This window comes from Aristolochia californica, unplaced genomic scaffold (genome assembly GCF_029961685.1).
Source record: "Aristolochia californica isolate CCGP_79_NKW_82.1479 unplaced genomic scaffold, dmAriCali1.0.hap1 SCAF_16, whole genome shotgun sequence".
Lineage (NCBI taxonomy): Eukaryota > Viridiplantae > Streptophyta > Magnoliopsida > Piperales > Aristolochiaceae > Aristolochia > Aristolochia californica.
Window position 1 is genome coordinate 479,302 of NW_027181837.1, and position 15,965 is coordinate 495,266.

A 15,965-nucleotide genomic window follows, 5' to 3' on the forward strand; every position below is an offset into this window, starting at 1 on the left:
TTAGTTAATAATATATATATTATTGTAGGCAAATATTATTTGGTAGATGCTGGATATGCAAATCTTCCAGGGTTTTTCGCTCCATATCGAAGGTCTCATTATCACTTGCAAGAGTTTGGAGATAATACTCCTACAGATAAAAGAGAATTATTTAACCAAAGACACTTATCTTTATGGAATACTATCGAGCGTACAGATGTGGCAAAATTATTGACTATTATGTTTTAATGGTATTAAATATTTTTTTGGTTGTTTTTTATATGTACAGTTGTAGGTTTTTTTATATTAAATAGGTGATTGCGTTATATTTGTGTTATTTTTATTTTTATTATTATGTTGTTTGCGTAGTACGCTAGGTAATGAATTTAAACAAATATAACTACACATATACGTTAGTTTAAGAGTGAGAATTTAAACACTTATAATATAATAATTGCATTAAGTTTTTTAATATTATAAAAGTAAGTATTTGTGTCAATATTTTAATTTTATATATTAAGTTAATAAATTAATATTATTTTGATATTAAAAATAGATATTAAGTTAATAAATATTTTATAATAACTTTTTTATATAACTATTTCATATTTAGATATTAAAAAATTACAATTTTAATAGTATAAAAGTAAGTATTTGTTTAATCATTATATTTAATATATTTAATTTATTAACTAATATTAATTTAATTTTCTAAAATCATATATATCAAAATGTTTTATTAATAAATAATTTATCTACACTTTACACCGTACTTTCTATTGTAAACACTAACTAAAACAAATACTTTATACTGCACTTTACATAATACACACTAACACAAACAAGTATTTTATATTATATTTTTTATTGCGCATACTAAAGGCATGAGGTTCTTCTACTAAAAACTTAAAATGTCCCTAGTCCCATGAATTTAGTAGGGGAGCATGATTTCATACTTAAATGAGCAACAAATTGTCAACGATCGTTAAAGAATAATCTTAAAGAGTTAAAATTTTGCGATTTTAATCTGTTCAATTTGTTATTTGCACTTCTATTCACATTACCAATACAACAATAACATCGGCCACTACCCAGAGCCAGGAAACACCAGTTTTGGTGCTTCCAAACAATTTTAACAAAATTTTCACTTTGGAAAGACCATTTTTCACAAGGTGAAGTAGTTAGGCGGGGGATGAACAATGGGAAGGGTAGACATGGTCTGGTTCCCTGTAAGTAAATTAGTTGCAACAGTGTCCTCAACCCGAACGGGGTCCGGTACCTCCATCACTCTCTCAGGGATCACCTTATTTCCTTCCACCTTCCCCAGTACCTCGAAGTACATCTTCATAGTCTCTGGCTTCGTCTTCCACTCTGGATACCGGCTCCAATCCATCTCCTCTTCTTTGATCCTCCTCTCCACCCTGAAACCCATCTTCACTGAAGTTTGAGCTGAAACCTCTGCTTTTACCAACCGGAAGGACCCTGTTTTCTTTGCCTGGTCTCCCAGAACAGAATATAGCAGCTTCTCGAAGCCCTGGAGGTTTGGATTAGAGCCATTGATGGATGCTAGAGGCCACAAGGTGGTGAAACGATCAGGGGTAAGGATTGTATCTTCATCTTCCTCTGCAATAGGGACGGCCGGGGTAGCAGGATTGGTTTTGGAAAGTTCAACAAGGCCAGGGGCTAGACGCTTGAGTTTCAGCTTGGAAGGGGAAGAAGAAGGAGAAGCAAGTGAGGTGGGACCAACAATGCGGAGAGAGAGCAGGGTCTTGTCTTGAGTCAGGGATGTAAGACGGAGATGGTTCGCTAGAGTTAGGAGGCCGGAAGCAAGGTTGTTCTGGGTCCGGTTGAGAGGGAGAGGGAGATCAAGGGGATGTCGCATACTAACAGACCTTGCACCCTTGACTGTGACTGTGGTACCCTCAGCTAACATTACTTTCTTCACAACCCCAGCATCCACATCATGCTGCAAAAGTCACATAAATGTGATAATCAATTACCTCAGCATTGCCTTGCTAACACTGGTACAGGTAAGTAAAGAAAAACAATTAAAGGTTAATGTCCTTCTGATACTAAAGTATGATTTCCTTTACTATACAATAGGGGAGTTGGGCTTGGTTGAAAATGGTGATTTAACAGGGCAACATAAACAACTTACTGCATTTTTACAAGAAGAAAAGATATCCAGAAAATTCCTTCTCGAAAGTTTGCCATGTGTTTTGTCACTAAAATATAATAAAGAAAGTTTTTTAATGTACACAAACAACCATTATAGAAGCTACGCCCATAAAAACAGATGCAGCTAGGAAAAACAAAGACCGCCAAAAAGTAGGTAAAAAAAAGCATTGGACTACGCATGCAGTCATACATAGGAAAAAGCTTCGAGCAAGGCAATGGCAATTTTAGCCCAGAGGTTGACAAAAGAAACTATCTATAAACCCATTGAGATCTGATCTGACCAAACTATTGTTTTTTCCCCTCGTTTAAGTAACAGAAGAACTAAAATGCAAACCCAAGGCTGCCTTGGTCCATAATAAGTTACAGTTAGTAAAGAATAGTCAGGAAAAGACACAAGGTTACAATAATAAGACAATAATCCAAACTGATTGAACAGAAACTTCTATTGAGCCCAAGATCCACAGTAAGAAAATCTGACCCCAGTAATGTTGGCTAATCTAACCCTTTTCAGGTGGAGAAGACCATCTTAAAAAATCGGTTCCCTTTTTAAATTTTTTTTTTTTTTGTTAAGGAATAGTCCCACATGGATTAGTGAGTATAAATATCTTGAGTTTATTAGTTGGAAAAGAGGTTTCCTAAGTTGTTCGTCATTTTGGGATGACCCTTAACTTTATATGGTATTACTCGTATGTGGGCCTACACCTAATTTATCCACTTTTAGAACCCTACTGAGATGGAGGATAAAACCATGGTGTGGTCAGACACCAAGGACGAAGATTGTGCAAGTCCAGTGCACAACAACAGCAGCGACGACCAAAGCCAAGTGCAATGACACGGCCCAGAGGGGCACATGCATATGGCCGGCCCGACATCAGCTGTAGAGGAAGATGACATACTTGAGCATGCCAAATGGATGGCCAAGCAGCAACAACCCCAGCAGTCGACAGAGACATAAACTGTAACTGCAACAGACGCACGCGCGGCACACAACAAGCAGAACGAGCGTGTGCGCACGGCCCAGGCAGAGGGCGCATTAGCGAAAGGGGTTGCGCGCACAAGCGCATGAAGCAACAGCGCGGGCGCCCAACGCAGTTGGGGTTACCATGCTGGTTCTGCAACGCGTGCATGCGTGCGCATGCAAAGTGGCAAAATCTGGGAGGTTGCCATTTCAGGGGAAATTCTTCTTTGGCCACTCCCAGACGTCCCCTATGCCAACTAGGACTCATTTTAAGTGTGATTTGAGTGTTGATTGGGTGGGCACACAAATGGAGACACCTAGGACATCCACATACAAGATTGAGTCCAAGAGGAGCAAATCAAGGGATTTGAATGGGGAGAGGATCAAGGGATTTGATTGGGAAGAGGCTCTCTTCTCATTGGATGGAAGGGAGAGATCCAAGGGGGGGGATCGAAGCCTATAAATACCAAGGCATTCGACCCTTGTGGATCATTCACCATCTTGTAGAGAAAGCTTGTATAGCACGCGAGGGATAGAATTATAAAGAGACTCTGGTCTTCCCATTTGGACGGCCAACATTGTATTTTAAGTCTTCAATACAAGGTATTCTCCCCCTCTAATCCTCTTGGTTTCCTTTATTTTTATACTGTTGTTCGACTTGGGGGGGAAGGAGCATTGTGACGACGATTTAAGGAAGGAGCTTGTACTATTTTCGAAGGATTGAAAGCATGCCACACGAGGTTTAGAATTTTTGCCAGCCTAAAGGAGTTTAGGCTCGTCTAAGCCCGTGACAAACTGGTATCAGAGCGTACGTTGCAATCAAAGGCTTCCACAAGTGGAGAAAATGCTTCAAGAGGCAAAGAACAAGTAAGTGACGTTAACTTTCGTTTTACAACTCTTGAGCATCGTTTGGACAGCGTTGAAAATCTTTGTATGAACTGGGAGAAGTTCGTTCAAAGAACTATTGAGGAGCATCAGCCAACTCCGAATTGGCTGAGAGGATTTGAAGAAGGTCCATTCAGCCATTGCCGTCATGAGGGTGGAGATGGAACAATTGGGGAAGGACGTCAAAGACCTCTCTGAAGAGCTGCGTGCAATACTCTCCTTGTGCGAACAAACCTTGGCAAATGGAGGGGTTGTTTACGCACAAGCAAAGATCAAGGTGCCTGAGCCAAAGTCTTTTACCGGAAAGAGAGACACAAAGGTCATAGATAATTTTCTATGGCAAGTGAAGCAATACTTCCATGCTAGCAAGCTCACCAACGATCAAACGAAGGTTAGTACTGCTGCCATGTTCCTTTCCGATGATGCAATTCTTTGCTAGAGGAGGCGTATGGGAGATATAAGCAAGGGAGAGAAGAGCCTGTCCAAACTTGGGACGACTTCAAGAGAGAGCTACGAAGACAATTCTTTCTGGAGGACGTAGAGTACCAAGCAAGGAAGGAATTACGGGCACTATCTCAAAAAGGTACCATTCGAGAATATGTGTAGTGTTTTACTTTGCTAATGCTATGCATCTCCAATATGTTGGATGAAGACCGACTCCTCCCTTTTCTTGTTGGCCTTCGTCCATGGGCTGAGCAGGAATTGAGAAGGAGAAAGGTGAAAACACTAACTTCAGCATTGGCTATTGCTGAAAAATTAACCGAATATGAAAGGAAGCATGATTCGGTTAATAAGAACAATACTAAGGACAATGGTGCTGTTAAGAATAATTTTAAAAAGAAGGATAAAGATGAGAAGAAGTCTTGGTCAAAAGAGGTCAAGGCCAAGCCATAAGAGAAGAAGAAGACGGACAAAGCAAAGAAAAAGGTTCGGTGCTTCATTTGTGATGGAGAACACTTCGCAAGGGACTACCCAAAGAAGCGTCTCCTCAATGCTGCCCAAACCGAACTTGGGGATGGTGGAACTGAGCCTAGAATGGGCTCTTTAACATTGCTGAATGTTGTTCGTTCAAGGGGAGAATGAGACCCTCCACTTCCGGTAAGACCTCTTAGAGAACTTCTCTTTATTAGCTCAACACTTGCTGGATGCCTAGTGAAGGCAATGGTGGACACTAACACCACACAACTTTCTATCTGAAGAGGAAGCTAGGTGCCTAAGGCTTCGAGGGGAGAAGGATGGCAGCAAGATGAAAGCTATTAATTCTACGGCTCGTGAGGTCCAAGGAGTTGCCAAGGACGTCCCTGTTGTGATAGGCAAGTGGGTTGGCTCTCTAAACTTCACTATTGTCCCCATGGACGATTTTAATGTAATATTGGGCATGGAATTCTTTTCAGTTTGTAAGGCTTTTATTATGCCGTATTTGGGTTTGGTGGGGATTGTAGACGAAAGAGGTCCTTGTACCATTTCTGATATTGACGCCAAAGATGTAAACAACAAGGACTTAATGATTTTGGCCCTCCAGCTTAAGAAAAGACATAAGTAAGGTCGCTCTACCTACATAGCATCTCTTTGTGCTGTTGAACAGGTGGAGTCCACGCCCACCCCCAAGGAGAGTCAAACTATTTTGCATGAGTTCAAGGACGTCATGCTGGAACAACTTCCTGCCTGATTGCCACCTAGGAGAAGGGTGGACCATTGCATTGAATTAGAACCAGGAACAAAGAAGCCAGCCAAAGCACCATATAGAATGGCGCCCAAGGAGTTGGATGAATTGCGCAAGCAACTCAGTGAATTGTTGGACGTTGGGTTCATCAAACCAAGTAAGGCACCCTATGGAGCTCCTGTTTTGTTTCAAACAAAGAAGGATGGAAGCATGAGGCTATGCATCGATTATAAGGCGCTCAACAAGGTAACTGTTAAAAACAAATACCCCATTCCACTTATTGCTGACCTATTTGATCAATTAAGGGAGGCAATGGTCTTCTTTAAGCTAGACTTGCGTAGTGGATACTATCAAGTTCGAATAGCCATAGGAGATGAGAGGAAGACGACCTGTGTGACCAGGTATGGGGCCTATGAGTTCATGGTTATGCCTTTCGGCTTGACTAATGCACCTACCACTTTCTGCACTCTTATGAACGAGGTATTTTCCGAGTACTTGGACCATTTTGTAGTAGTATACTTGGATGATATAGTGGTGTACAACAAAGACTTGGAGGAGCACAAAGAGCACCTTCGCAAGGTTTTTCGTACTTTAAAAAAGAACTAGTTGTATGTAAAGAAAGAGAAGTGTTCATTTGGGCTGCAAGAAGTGTCCTTTCTTGGACATTGGATAGGGGGAAGACGGATTTGGATGGACAACAAAAAGGTCGAGGCCATAAGGGATTGGCTAACTCTCACTAAGGTGCGTGAACTAAGAAGTTTCCTTGGTCTTGCTAATTATTACAAGAGATTCATCAATGGGTTTTCAGCACTTGCCACCCCCTTGATTGACCTTTTCAAGAAGGACAATTCTTGGCATTGGACGAAAAGATGCCAACAGTCCTTTCAGCGACTCAAAGACTCCGTGATGGCTGAACCGGTGCTGCAACTTGCTGACTTTAGCAAGCCATTTGAGGTGCACACGGATGCCTCAAATTTTGCCATTGGAGGGAGTGTTGGAGCAAGAAGAATGCCCTGCCACCTATGAGAGTAGGAAACTCAATGAAACTGAGCAACGATATACTATTCAAGAAAGGGAAATGACTGTTGTAATACATTGTTTACGTACTTGGAGGCACTATCTATTAGGCTCCCAAGTTTATTGTAAAAACTGATAATGTTGCTACTAGCTACTTCTTGACGTAGAAAAAGCTTAGCCCGAAGCAAGCTCGGTGGCAAGACTTCTTGGCCGAGTTTGACTTTGAGATGATGTACAAGGCGGGGAAAGTCAATGCTGTTGCAGATGCCTTAAGCAGAAAGATGGGTTCTGCTACGCCTTTTGATGGAGAGAAGGGCAAAAGGGTATCGGCGCACATACAGTGCAAGACACCAAAAAACATTGCTAGAGCGCGCATAGAAACGAGATGTGCACCCGCGGAAGAGGCAGAGGAGCGCATGGCGCTATGCGAACAATGCTCGACAACCCCAACTTGAGATGTGGCAGGCGGCAAGCCCTTCAAGCGCGATGCGGCAGGCCCTTCACGCGCGATGCGGTATCCGCTGCGCGAGACGGATACGTGCACGGCACGCGCAGGGGCACATGCGGGCGTGCAGACTCAGGCACGCACAGTGAGAAGTAGGCGAGCGTGCGCGCGGAAAACACTTACGGTGAGGTTTTTGCAACCGAAACAGATGTTTTTTTTCGTTTGCAGGCTCTTTCGGCCATAACCCAGGTCATTGCCACTATTCTTGACAGAATTCGTACTGGTCTTTGCCAAGATGCCCAGGCCTATGGCATTGTGCAAGCCGCTGCATTAGGCGAAACAAGACGATTTTGGCTTGAGGACGGACTGCTCAAGACCAAAGGTAATAGACTCTATGTGCCAAAGTATGACAACTTACTGCGTGACCTCTTGAGGGAATGCCATGATTCTTTGTGGGCAGGACATCCAAGTCAAAGAAGGATCTTGACCTTGCTCTCTGGCAAATATTATTGGCCTGGAGAGCAATTTGGAGGAATTTGTGCGCACATGTCTTATCTGTCAACATGATAAGATCGAACAAAGAAAGCCCAGAGGCTTGTTACAGCCTTTGCTCATTCCAAAACGGCCGTGGGAGTCTATTTCAATGGACTTCATTTCTAGTTTGTGCAAGAAAGACGGGCTAGGGTCTATCATGGTAGTGGTGGACCGTTTTACGAAGTACGAAACATTCGTAGCAGTGCCAAGTGATTGTACAGCGGAGGAGGCTGCTCGAGCACTCATGGTACAGGTGGTGAAGCATTGGGGCGTGCCCACGATGATCATAAGTGATCGTGACCCCAAGTTCACAGGAAAATTCTGGACTGAGTTATTTAAATTATTGGGAACTACTCTTAATTTTTCCACTAGTTTTCATCCTCAGACTAACGACCAAACTGAGCGCATAAACGCTTTGTTGGAGCAATATTTGCGCCACTATGTTGCAGCTAATCAAAGGAATTAGCCAGACTTGTTGAACGTGGCCCAGTTCTCATACAACTTGCAGAAATCCGAATCCACAGGGCATAGTCGTTTTGAGTTGGCAACAGGACAACAGCCCTTAGCGCATATGGGACTCATTCAAGATACCTCACAGAAGAGTCCAGCAGCCCATCAACTGGCGAAGAGATGGAAAGACAAAACAAAATTGGCGCGAGTCTTACTACACAAGGCAGCTAAAAAAATGGAGAAGTATGTTAATTTGAAGAAGAGGGCATCTTCTTTCAAGGTAGGTGACCAGGTCCTTCTGAAACTAAGACCTGAACAATTTCGTCACCTAAGAAGCAAAAACAGAGGTCCTTTGAAGAAATATGAAGGCCTCTTTCCTATCATTGAACGTGTGGGCAACCTAGCCTACAAATTGCAGCTGCCGAAAAGGTTTAAGTTCCACAATGTTTTTCATGTATCAAACCTTAAACCTTATTTTGAAGACCCGGACCCGGAGAGAATAGTTGACCCAAGGGCACCAATGGATGTATCAACTATTTTTGTAAACAAAGTAAAGTATATTATTGCAAACCGAGAGGAGCACCAAAGGGGTAAGCCCCGGAGGACGCAATACTTGGTCAAGTGGCTACTCACAATAGAAACCCCCACAAGACCATTGAGCCAAAGGTCCAAGCCACAAAATCGTCCTCGTATGCTAATGGTTTGCCTCTATGTATATGTTTCACACTGCTATGAATTGAAATTATAAACCTTGCTTACAAAGGGAATTGCTTTTACCATTAAGGAGGAAAGAAAGGGGAAAGGAAAACTCCTCGTGGTTGCGTTGAGAGTTGAGGGATAGATGGTACAAATTTTTTAAATCAAATGACTATAGCTAAACACCTAAATTCCGGCCTGCCTACTACAACTGGTATTCCGCAATTTCAAAAGAAAGAATAGCTAAGACTGCAGAAATTAATTCAAGAACAATAAAAGTCATAGAAATAAGTAAAACTAACCGGTATGGAAACTCTCATATCATCTCCATCTTGAATCCAGAGCTCCATCGGTCCAGCAAGTTGAAACGGCGCTAACACCGGCCCCACTCTCTCATCTGACTCCCCAATCTTCACCAAGCCATTCTGCTCAATCGATTCCTCAACTCGAAAGATTGGCAGGTGCACATATTCCCACCGATTCACATCCTCCAAAAGTTTAAAGGGGTACTTCTTATTCCCGATTTCAATATCAAACTCGTAAGCCAGGGTTTGGCCCACCAACGCATCCCTGACATCAAAGCCGCTCACCTTCAAATCCTCCGATTGAAACCCCAACAGCTTCACAATAGCATCTTTAAGATCCTAAAACCACAGCAAAAAAAAAATAGAGTTAATTACCGAAAATAAAGAAGCTATGACAAGTTTTGGTGAAATAGCTTACAGCAATCGCCTTGGGTGCAGGTGAATTCAGGCCTTGTGCAGAAATCAAACCTCGCGACAATCCAAGAGCGCAGAGAAGAAGAAACAGATTCAGAAATCGCAATCGAGGATCCATTCGATTCAACCTAACCAGAGAATGAAAGATGGTTTTCGGGTGTGAGGAAGGGCGATCTCAGATCTGAAATAGTGAATAAAAAGATCACCGTCAGGGGTATTTAAGGAAAATAGCAGTTTCTAGGTTGCGGTTGAGAAGAAAGATGCTGACGTGGAATAAAGAAGCCAATGAGAAGCTGGTTAATGGTTTACGGTTAATGATGATTGGCTGGTACACGTTGAGTCATGTAACCGACCAAATGAATTCTGGCTGGAGAATAATTCGTAAGAAGAGGTGACAACCGACAACGGGCTTATCCATTGGGAATCTTGTTATTACGAAAGTGCCCATCGCTACTTTTATTTTATATCTGCAAAAATTATTTATTTGGAAATTTTATTTTGTTAATTAAGAAATCATACAAATCTTGTCTTCGGTAGATACCCATTTTTAATGCAATTAAATTCAAAATATAACCAACAAAATTTGTGAAATTCGAAGGTTAAATAGGTTATTTGTATTTTTTTATTGGGTTAAAAAGAATGTGTTATATGTTAACCCATGTCAAATTTGTTGTGGTCATAGGTTAAGTACTTGGTTTTCCATTATATACCAGGCTGGTCTTTTGGATAGTATTGGTTAGGTACACAACATTTGGTATCAGACGCAGGCGACCATATAATAGTGGACCTCGTTGTTATGTGTTAAACCACTAAATGTTGTGTACCTAGCTAATACTATCCAAAAAACCGGTTTGGTAAGTAGCGGAAAGCTAAGTACTTAACCTACGAGTACAACAAAATCTCTGCCCTATTTTATGTCCCTGTCTCAACCCCATGGGTCAAGTTTGGGGACTCGTGAGCTGAAACCTAAAACCCGAACTCAGGGTTTTTTTATTGGGTCAAGTCAAGTTCTTCATGAAACCCGATCCGATACCCACCCCTACTTCAAGAAGAAAATAAGGTTTTCAATTAAAATAATATAAATAAGCAATAAAATTATGACAAAAGAAAATTACTTTGTATTGCAATTCAAAAAGCAAAGTAATTTTGATTTTGAATATAACATGTCCCAAGGTACATAAGAGTTAAAATGTCCCAATTGAGCCCACATAAAATTTCTTGGGTTCAACCAAATCCAATGAAGTGACTAAAATTGGGCTGGATACGGGCTCTAAAAGTTCAGCAAATTTGACCACTAATTCCTAAATTTCTGATCATGGGATCTAAGAGATGTGCCCTCTCAATTGAGAACCCACATTAGTCTCTATGTTCTTCAAATCATATTATTTATATATTTCTTATATCTATAGCCAAAAAGATATCTAAAAAATTAGCTGAATTTTGCCTTGTTTGAATTGAGTGAAGCATTTTTGGATTGACCAATGTTCTTTAATTTTAATAAAATTTTCTTTGTTAATGTTAGGAAAGGCAAAGGAGGAAAAAAAAATAGTAATAATTTTTTTTTTTCAAAAATAAAATATGAAATTTAAAAATTAACTTAAAAGATCGAAACACAAATAATTAGCTCACCATCCTCGCGTTCTAAAAATATGATTATATTTCTCTTTATTAGTCTTAAAATCATTGTTTATGTTTTCCTAAAGTCTTAAATAGTAACTATAATCGTAATTATAACAACAACAACAACAATAACAAAACTTACAAATTGAAGATATTAGCGAGAAAGATGATATTTTCTTTCATTTTACTTAGTAAAAAATAAAAATATAGGGCACATTTTAAAATCACCGTTATATCTTATTAAAGCAACATTATCAATCTCCCACGTAATTGATCGATCGAACTAGGTTTAATTGGACCTCGTCCCTCCATTCGATTTGATAAAGGAATAGACTGAAAACCAGTTAAAACCTAACCGACCATATTTTTAGATTTGCACAATTGATCTTGCCAATCCTATTAGAGTAACGTAGAGGTTAGGTCACACAAAGCATCCTCATTGTGACCTATTGGGGAGGGGTAGACTCAAATCAAACTCTAAGAGTTGGAAAGTTGGTTGCATTGGCCTTTATTCACCCAAACAGCCTCCTCACATCTCCTCTCTCTCTCTCTCTCTCTCTCTCTCTCGACTTTCTATAGCCTATGTCCACAAAAGAGAGTTAACTTTATTATCTTCTTCCTCCCACATTTTCTTCAACCAAACGAGGTTGGTCTCTCTTCCCTGTATTTCTTCCCATGTTTCAGAGGAGCAACAATCAATGGCATCGCCACCGACCAGTTCTAGAAGAGCTCCAGCAGTGCTTCCCAATCTGCAGGAGTCAACAAAGAAGGCTGGACAATACTTTGACGTCCCTCCTTTTACCTCATTCACATTCAGCTTTTCTTCATTAAAATAGAAGCTACATGAGTCACCATCGACAGAAGATGAAAGAAGCCCTTCCATCGAATGCAAGGAATCTCTTAGCTTCTTCCAGATGAACAGCAGAAAAAGTTAAAACCAGCTTTCAGCTCCGCAATAATGCTCATTTGCTTCCCATCTAACCCCAGAGTTGAAATTTTAATGAATAAAGACCCATCAAACCAGATCACCGACCAATAAAATGACCCCTTTGGTGCTATGAAGTCAATTAAAGCGGTCAGGGACACGTATAGCCTTGACTTGGACTTTAATTGCTCTACAGTAGGGACTAATCTGGATTATTGACCATATTGGACTTAGGTTAAAGCTGTGCTTCTCTTCTTCCTTTTGGGTTTTCTAGAACAAAATATGAAGAGAAAAGGTTTGAAGTTTGTAGCTGAAAAGGGACTGCCTTTTGTTTGAATGGGATACAAGATCTTGATTCCCAAAGATGGACAATCTTGGACTGAGAAATACAAAAGTCATCCGTCTCTGGATCTTATTCTGGTTTGAGTTTGTTTTCTTCTGATCATGTCAAAGGACAAGAACTTGTCATTTTCATGGTGGCTACCTTCTCGGCAAGGAGAAAGACAACAGAAACGAGTCTGATGCTCCTACTTTGAGTCTGTGAATGGTTCCTGATTTGACTATCGTACACTCCAACTAAGAAATTTTTGTTCCAGAGTTCTTGTTATTGTTGTCAAGTTTCCATCGTTGGCGTTTATACAGAGAGAGAGAGTTGGTCATGATAATAATCTGGAGTGGGGACCCAGAGAAGAGCTGTTCCTGACAATTCTGGCCCAAAGTCTTAAAAAATGAATAGATATAAGCATCTTGATAAGCTCTTCCAACCATAATACAATCACATCCAACCATCGACACACTTTAGCTTATGTCTTCCATAAAACACCTCACATGTCTGACATTCCAATCAATCACCAGTGTCCAAATTTTACAATTGAAACAACCAGAAGAGGGAAGCCATACAAGGATTCATTACTTTTAATAAAATCAAAGATACAGGTTCAGGCCTCCGATACGAATCAGGAGACCCAAAAAGGAACAAAAAAATGGAAAAAACTATTACACCAAATTTCTGAAACAAGGGCTGTCCATCTTCTTTCTCTGATAAACTATGAAGGGAGTAAAATAACGGTTAAAGGGGTTCCCTTAAATTAAAGCCTGACATAGCCGTTGAGGTTATCTAACAGCGAGGTGAAGAACATGGTTAATTTGATGAAATGAACCATGCAAAAAAGGGGGGGCAATTAGAAACCTCTCTGCAAACAGGGAGCGATGGTGGGGCAAAAAAAGGATTCATAGAGGCCTTGTGTTACAGAAAGAAAAAAACACGAAGAAGGGCTTAGAGGATGGAAACTGGAAGAGGCTACCATTATTCTAGTTTCAGTAAGCTATCTATGACTCGAAGAGTCTTTTGGCGAAGGCGCAACATGCATATTAAAGACAAGTCATTCCAACAACTGCCACCTTCTTCTCTACACCAAGTAGTTCGTAATAGGTTTCACTTGAAGTTGCTGAAAGCCGCCCGAAGGCTCTTCACAAGTTCCTTCACTGGCATGCAAAATTCCTCTTTCTGCAACCAAAAAACAAAAAATAAAATAAAAAAATTGTTCATGATAATGATCTTAGGTATTGCATTTGATCCTTCGTTATGTTTAAGTTTTAATTTGCTTATTGTTTATTTTTAAAATCTTGCATGAAGTTGAATAAAACGAAGCGGGAATAAAGCAAAGTTCATCTGCAACTAGTCCTAAGAAACTTGGTTTACCTTTGCTGTCACGGTTATATCCAGAGCAGAATTTGCAAAAGGCGCAGAATTTGCCGTAACTATCGACAGATGAAGTTTTTCGATCTCAGCAAGGACTTTCACCAGAGTTCCTTTTCGCTTTTCACAGTGGATTCTGATGAGAATGTCTTCGTCCGATACTCTAGCTTCAATTTCAGGGAGGGGCTCATCTGTGCTTCCATCAAAGTTCTCCTCAGTGGAAGAGACATCATCATCCACACACAGCTGAGATTTCTTGACGAATACCACTGATTCCATGGTTTTCTTCACCGACTGATCCTCCAATGTCTGTACTCTCTCCTGCAATTGCTTCACGTACTTGATTGCATCCCCAAGAACGGATGCCTTGTCCATCTGCCAAATGGATAAAAAGAAATTTCAGCGTAAGATCTTGTCTACCCTGGTGCAGGAATATTATTCATGAATTCGTTCTCACCTTGAGTCTCTGTTTCTTTTGCTCTTCAGTTTTGGGGAAACTAATTAAGTTTAAGAACTAAATGAAAGAGCCAGGCTAGTGCAACACGAAGAAGTGAACCCATAGTAGCTGCAGAGGGAAAAATACCTTCTTTAGACCAGGAACGATAGCCGATAGAGCGATGAACCTTTGGCTGAGCTTCTCCCTTCGCTTCCTCTCAGCAATTATATGATCCTGAGCATGAGAAGGTGGCCTGGTTGTGACTGTACTAACCCTCTTCGATCCCTGAACAGCCTTAGACATGTAGTTGTGATTCATATGCGACCCAGCTTGGGAAATCAAAATCTCGGACTGAACATTCGAATCTGTCGGAGAAACCATCTCGTCCTTGGGCTTGACACCCACAACCACATTCCCGTAGAAGTTCTGATGATTATAGGACGAACTTTGATTCCCGAAAGAAAGAATATTAGGTGAAGAGTTGTCTGCGGTTAGGACCCGTTCGATGGTGTGGGAATTCCAACTGTTCGTCTTGAGCAGTTTGGAGGGTCGTTCCTCTCCGTTGTGGGAGCCTTCCATGGACGAGCAGATGAAAGTTGTGGAGCTCCTCGGGGTCAAGGAAGGGTGAGAACTGTAACTCTCTGAGGAGAAAGAATGGCGGAAGTCTTCTCCCAGTGCAGCAGCTATCTGCTGCGAGGTGAACGGATCCAAAGAGTTCATCTCGTACTGCTGGATGAAGGTGGAGTCTTCCATTCCCTGCAAGAATTGCACCAGAGAAACCCCACTAAGCTTCTGTTTGTACGAGTCTAAGGTGAAGATGGAATCAGCGGGGACATTAATGTTGAATCAGAACATGTAAGGAAGCCAATCATGAGAGACTGTTATTATTTTTTATTTTTTATCTTCGCTGACAATAATGCATGAAGGTTTCTGTGCATGTTTATGAGGATTTATTCCGAATCTGGATCTGTCTACAGCGGATTATGTGAGGAAGTCAATCTGGAGGAGAGCTCCATTAGTAAAAATCAAGGAAGTAGTTACGAACACGTGCCCGGAAAATGAAGCCTCTTGATTGACTTCCCCACATACATGATCTGTCCGCCATTAAATGCAGGCATGCATCTCCATCTCTTTCACCGCAAATAACTGTATCTAATGATACTTAGTACAGAGAAGAAAATCAAGAAATGGGGTTTATTGTCTTACAAGTTCCGATAGCCATCTCGATGAAGAGATCTCCATTGATTTCCGGATCCTTGGTACCTGGTGCAGAAGTAAAAAAACAAGTTGAGGTCAACTCAAGTCTCTCTGGTTTGGATCCATGAAAAGACTCTGAGAAAGAAACTAGAGCAAATTCTGTTCGTACTGGACCTGAAAAGGGGAAAAGCTTTACTCAGAACAAATTAACTAAATCAAATCGAAGATCCTCCGGTGTAAAACACTGAAGACTCTTTTGCACTCGGAAGAAAACAAAGAATCTCATCATCTCAGAAACAAGCTGAATAACTTCTCAAAATAAAAAGGGGGAAAGAAAAAACAACCCTTGAGGAATTCCATGAAAAAAGAACAAGTGGAAAGATCTTGGAAGAAAATAACTGGGAAAAAAAAAACTGAAGAAAACCCCTTTCAAATCCCAACGTAAACAAGCAAAAAATTCAAATAAACTCAGCGGAAGGACCAAAAAACTAGAATAAGTTGCCAAAGACGAAGAACAAGAAGAACATGAAAAGGCACCAGTTCTCACCTGGTCGGAGAAGTTAA

The 15,965-nt window shown here is 40.9% G+C and overlaps 2 protein-coding genes across 2 annotated transcripts; both read right to left on the bottom strand.

The window, feature by feature from the left end:
- Window positions 1–972: 972 nt before the first annotated feature.
- Window positions 973–9,697, bottom strand: LOC137953590 (protein TUNICAMYCIN INDUCED 1). The gene is made up of 3 exons (XM_068801028.1): window positions 9,529–9,697; window positions 9,108–9,449; window positions 973–1,945 (listed from the first exon to the last, which is right to left on the bottom strand). The coding sequence occupies exons 1-3, from the start codon at window positions 9,640–9,642 to the stop codon at window positions 1,145–1,147; spliced, it is 1,257 nt and encodes a 418-aa protein (XP_068657129.1). The 5' UTR covers window positions 9,643–9,697; the 3' UTR covers window positions 973–1,144.
- Window positions 9,698–12,964: 3,267 nt separating this feature from the next.
- On the bottom strand, window positions 12,965–15,965 carry LOC137953854 (transcription factor bHLH25-like). The gene is made up of 5 exons (XM_068801379.1): window positions 15,949–15,965; window positions 15,411–15,467; window positions 14,352–14,960; window positions 13,772–14,143; window positions 12,965–13,576 (listed from the first exon to the last, which is right to left on the bottom strand). Exons 2-5 carry the CDS (start codon window positions 15,444–15,446, stop codon window positions 13,505–13,507), a joined length of 1,089 nt encoding a protein of 362 aa, XP_068657480.1. The 5' UTR covers window positions 15,447–15,467; window positions 15,949–15,965; the 3' UTR covers window positions 12,965–13,504.

Excerpts from the sequence above, each read along its gene's own strand:
- LOC137953590 (XM_068801028.1), bottom strand. The coding sequence starts at position 9,642 with ATGGATCCTCGATTGCGATTTCTGAATCTGTTTCTTCTTCTCTGCGCT. Across the intron at positions 9,450-9,528 it reads CTGCACCCAAGGCGATTGCT|GATCTTAAAGATGCTATTGT; the intron begins GTAAGCTATTTC and ends CTGTGGTTTTAG. Across the intron at positions 1,946-9,107 it reads ATATGAGAGTTTCCATACCG|CATGATGTGGATGCTGGGGT; the intron begins GTTAGTTTTACT and ends TGACTTTTGCAG.
- LOC137953854 (XM_068801379.1), bottom strand. The coding sequence starts at position 15,446 with ATGGAGATCTCTTCATCGAGATGGCTATCGGAACTT. Across the intron at positions 14,961-15,410 it reads CGAGATGGCTATCGGAACTT|GGAATGGAAGACTCCACCTT; the intron begins GTAAGACAATAA and ends CAATTCTTGCAG. Across the intron at positions 13,577-13,771 it reads ATATAACCGTGACAGCAAAG|AAAGAGGAATTTTGCATGCC; the intron begins GTAAACCAAGTT and ends TTTTGGTTGCAG.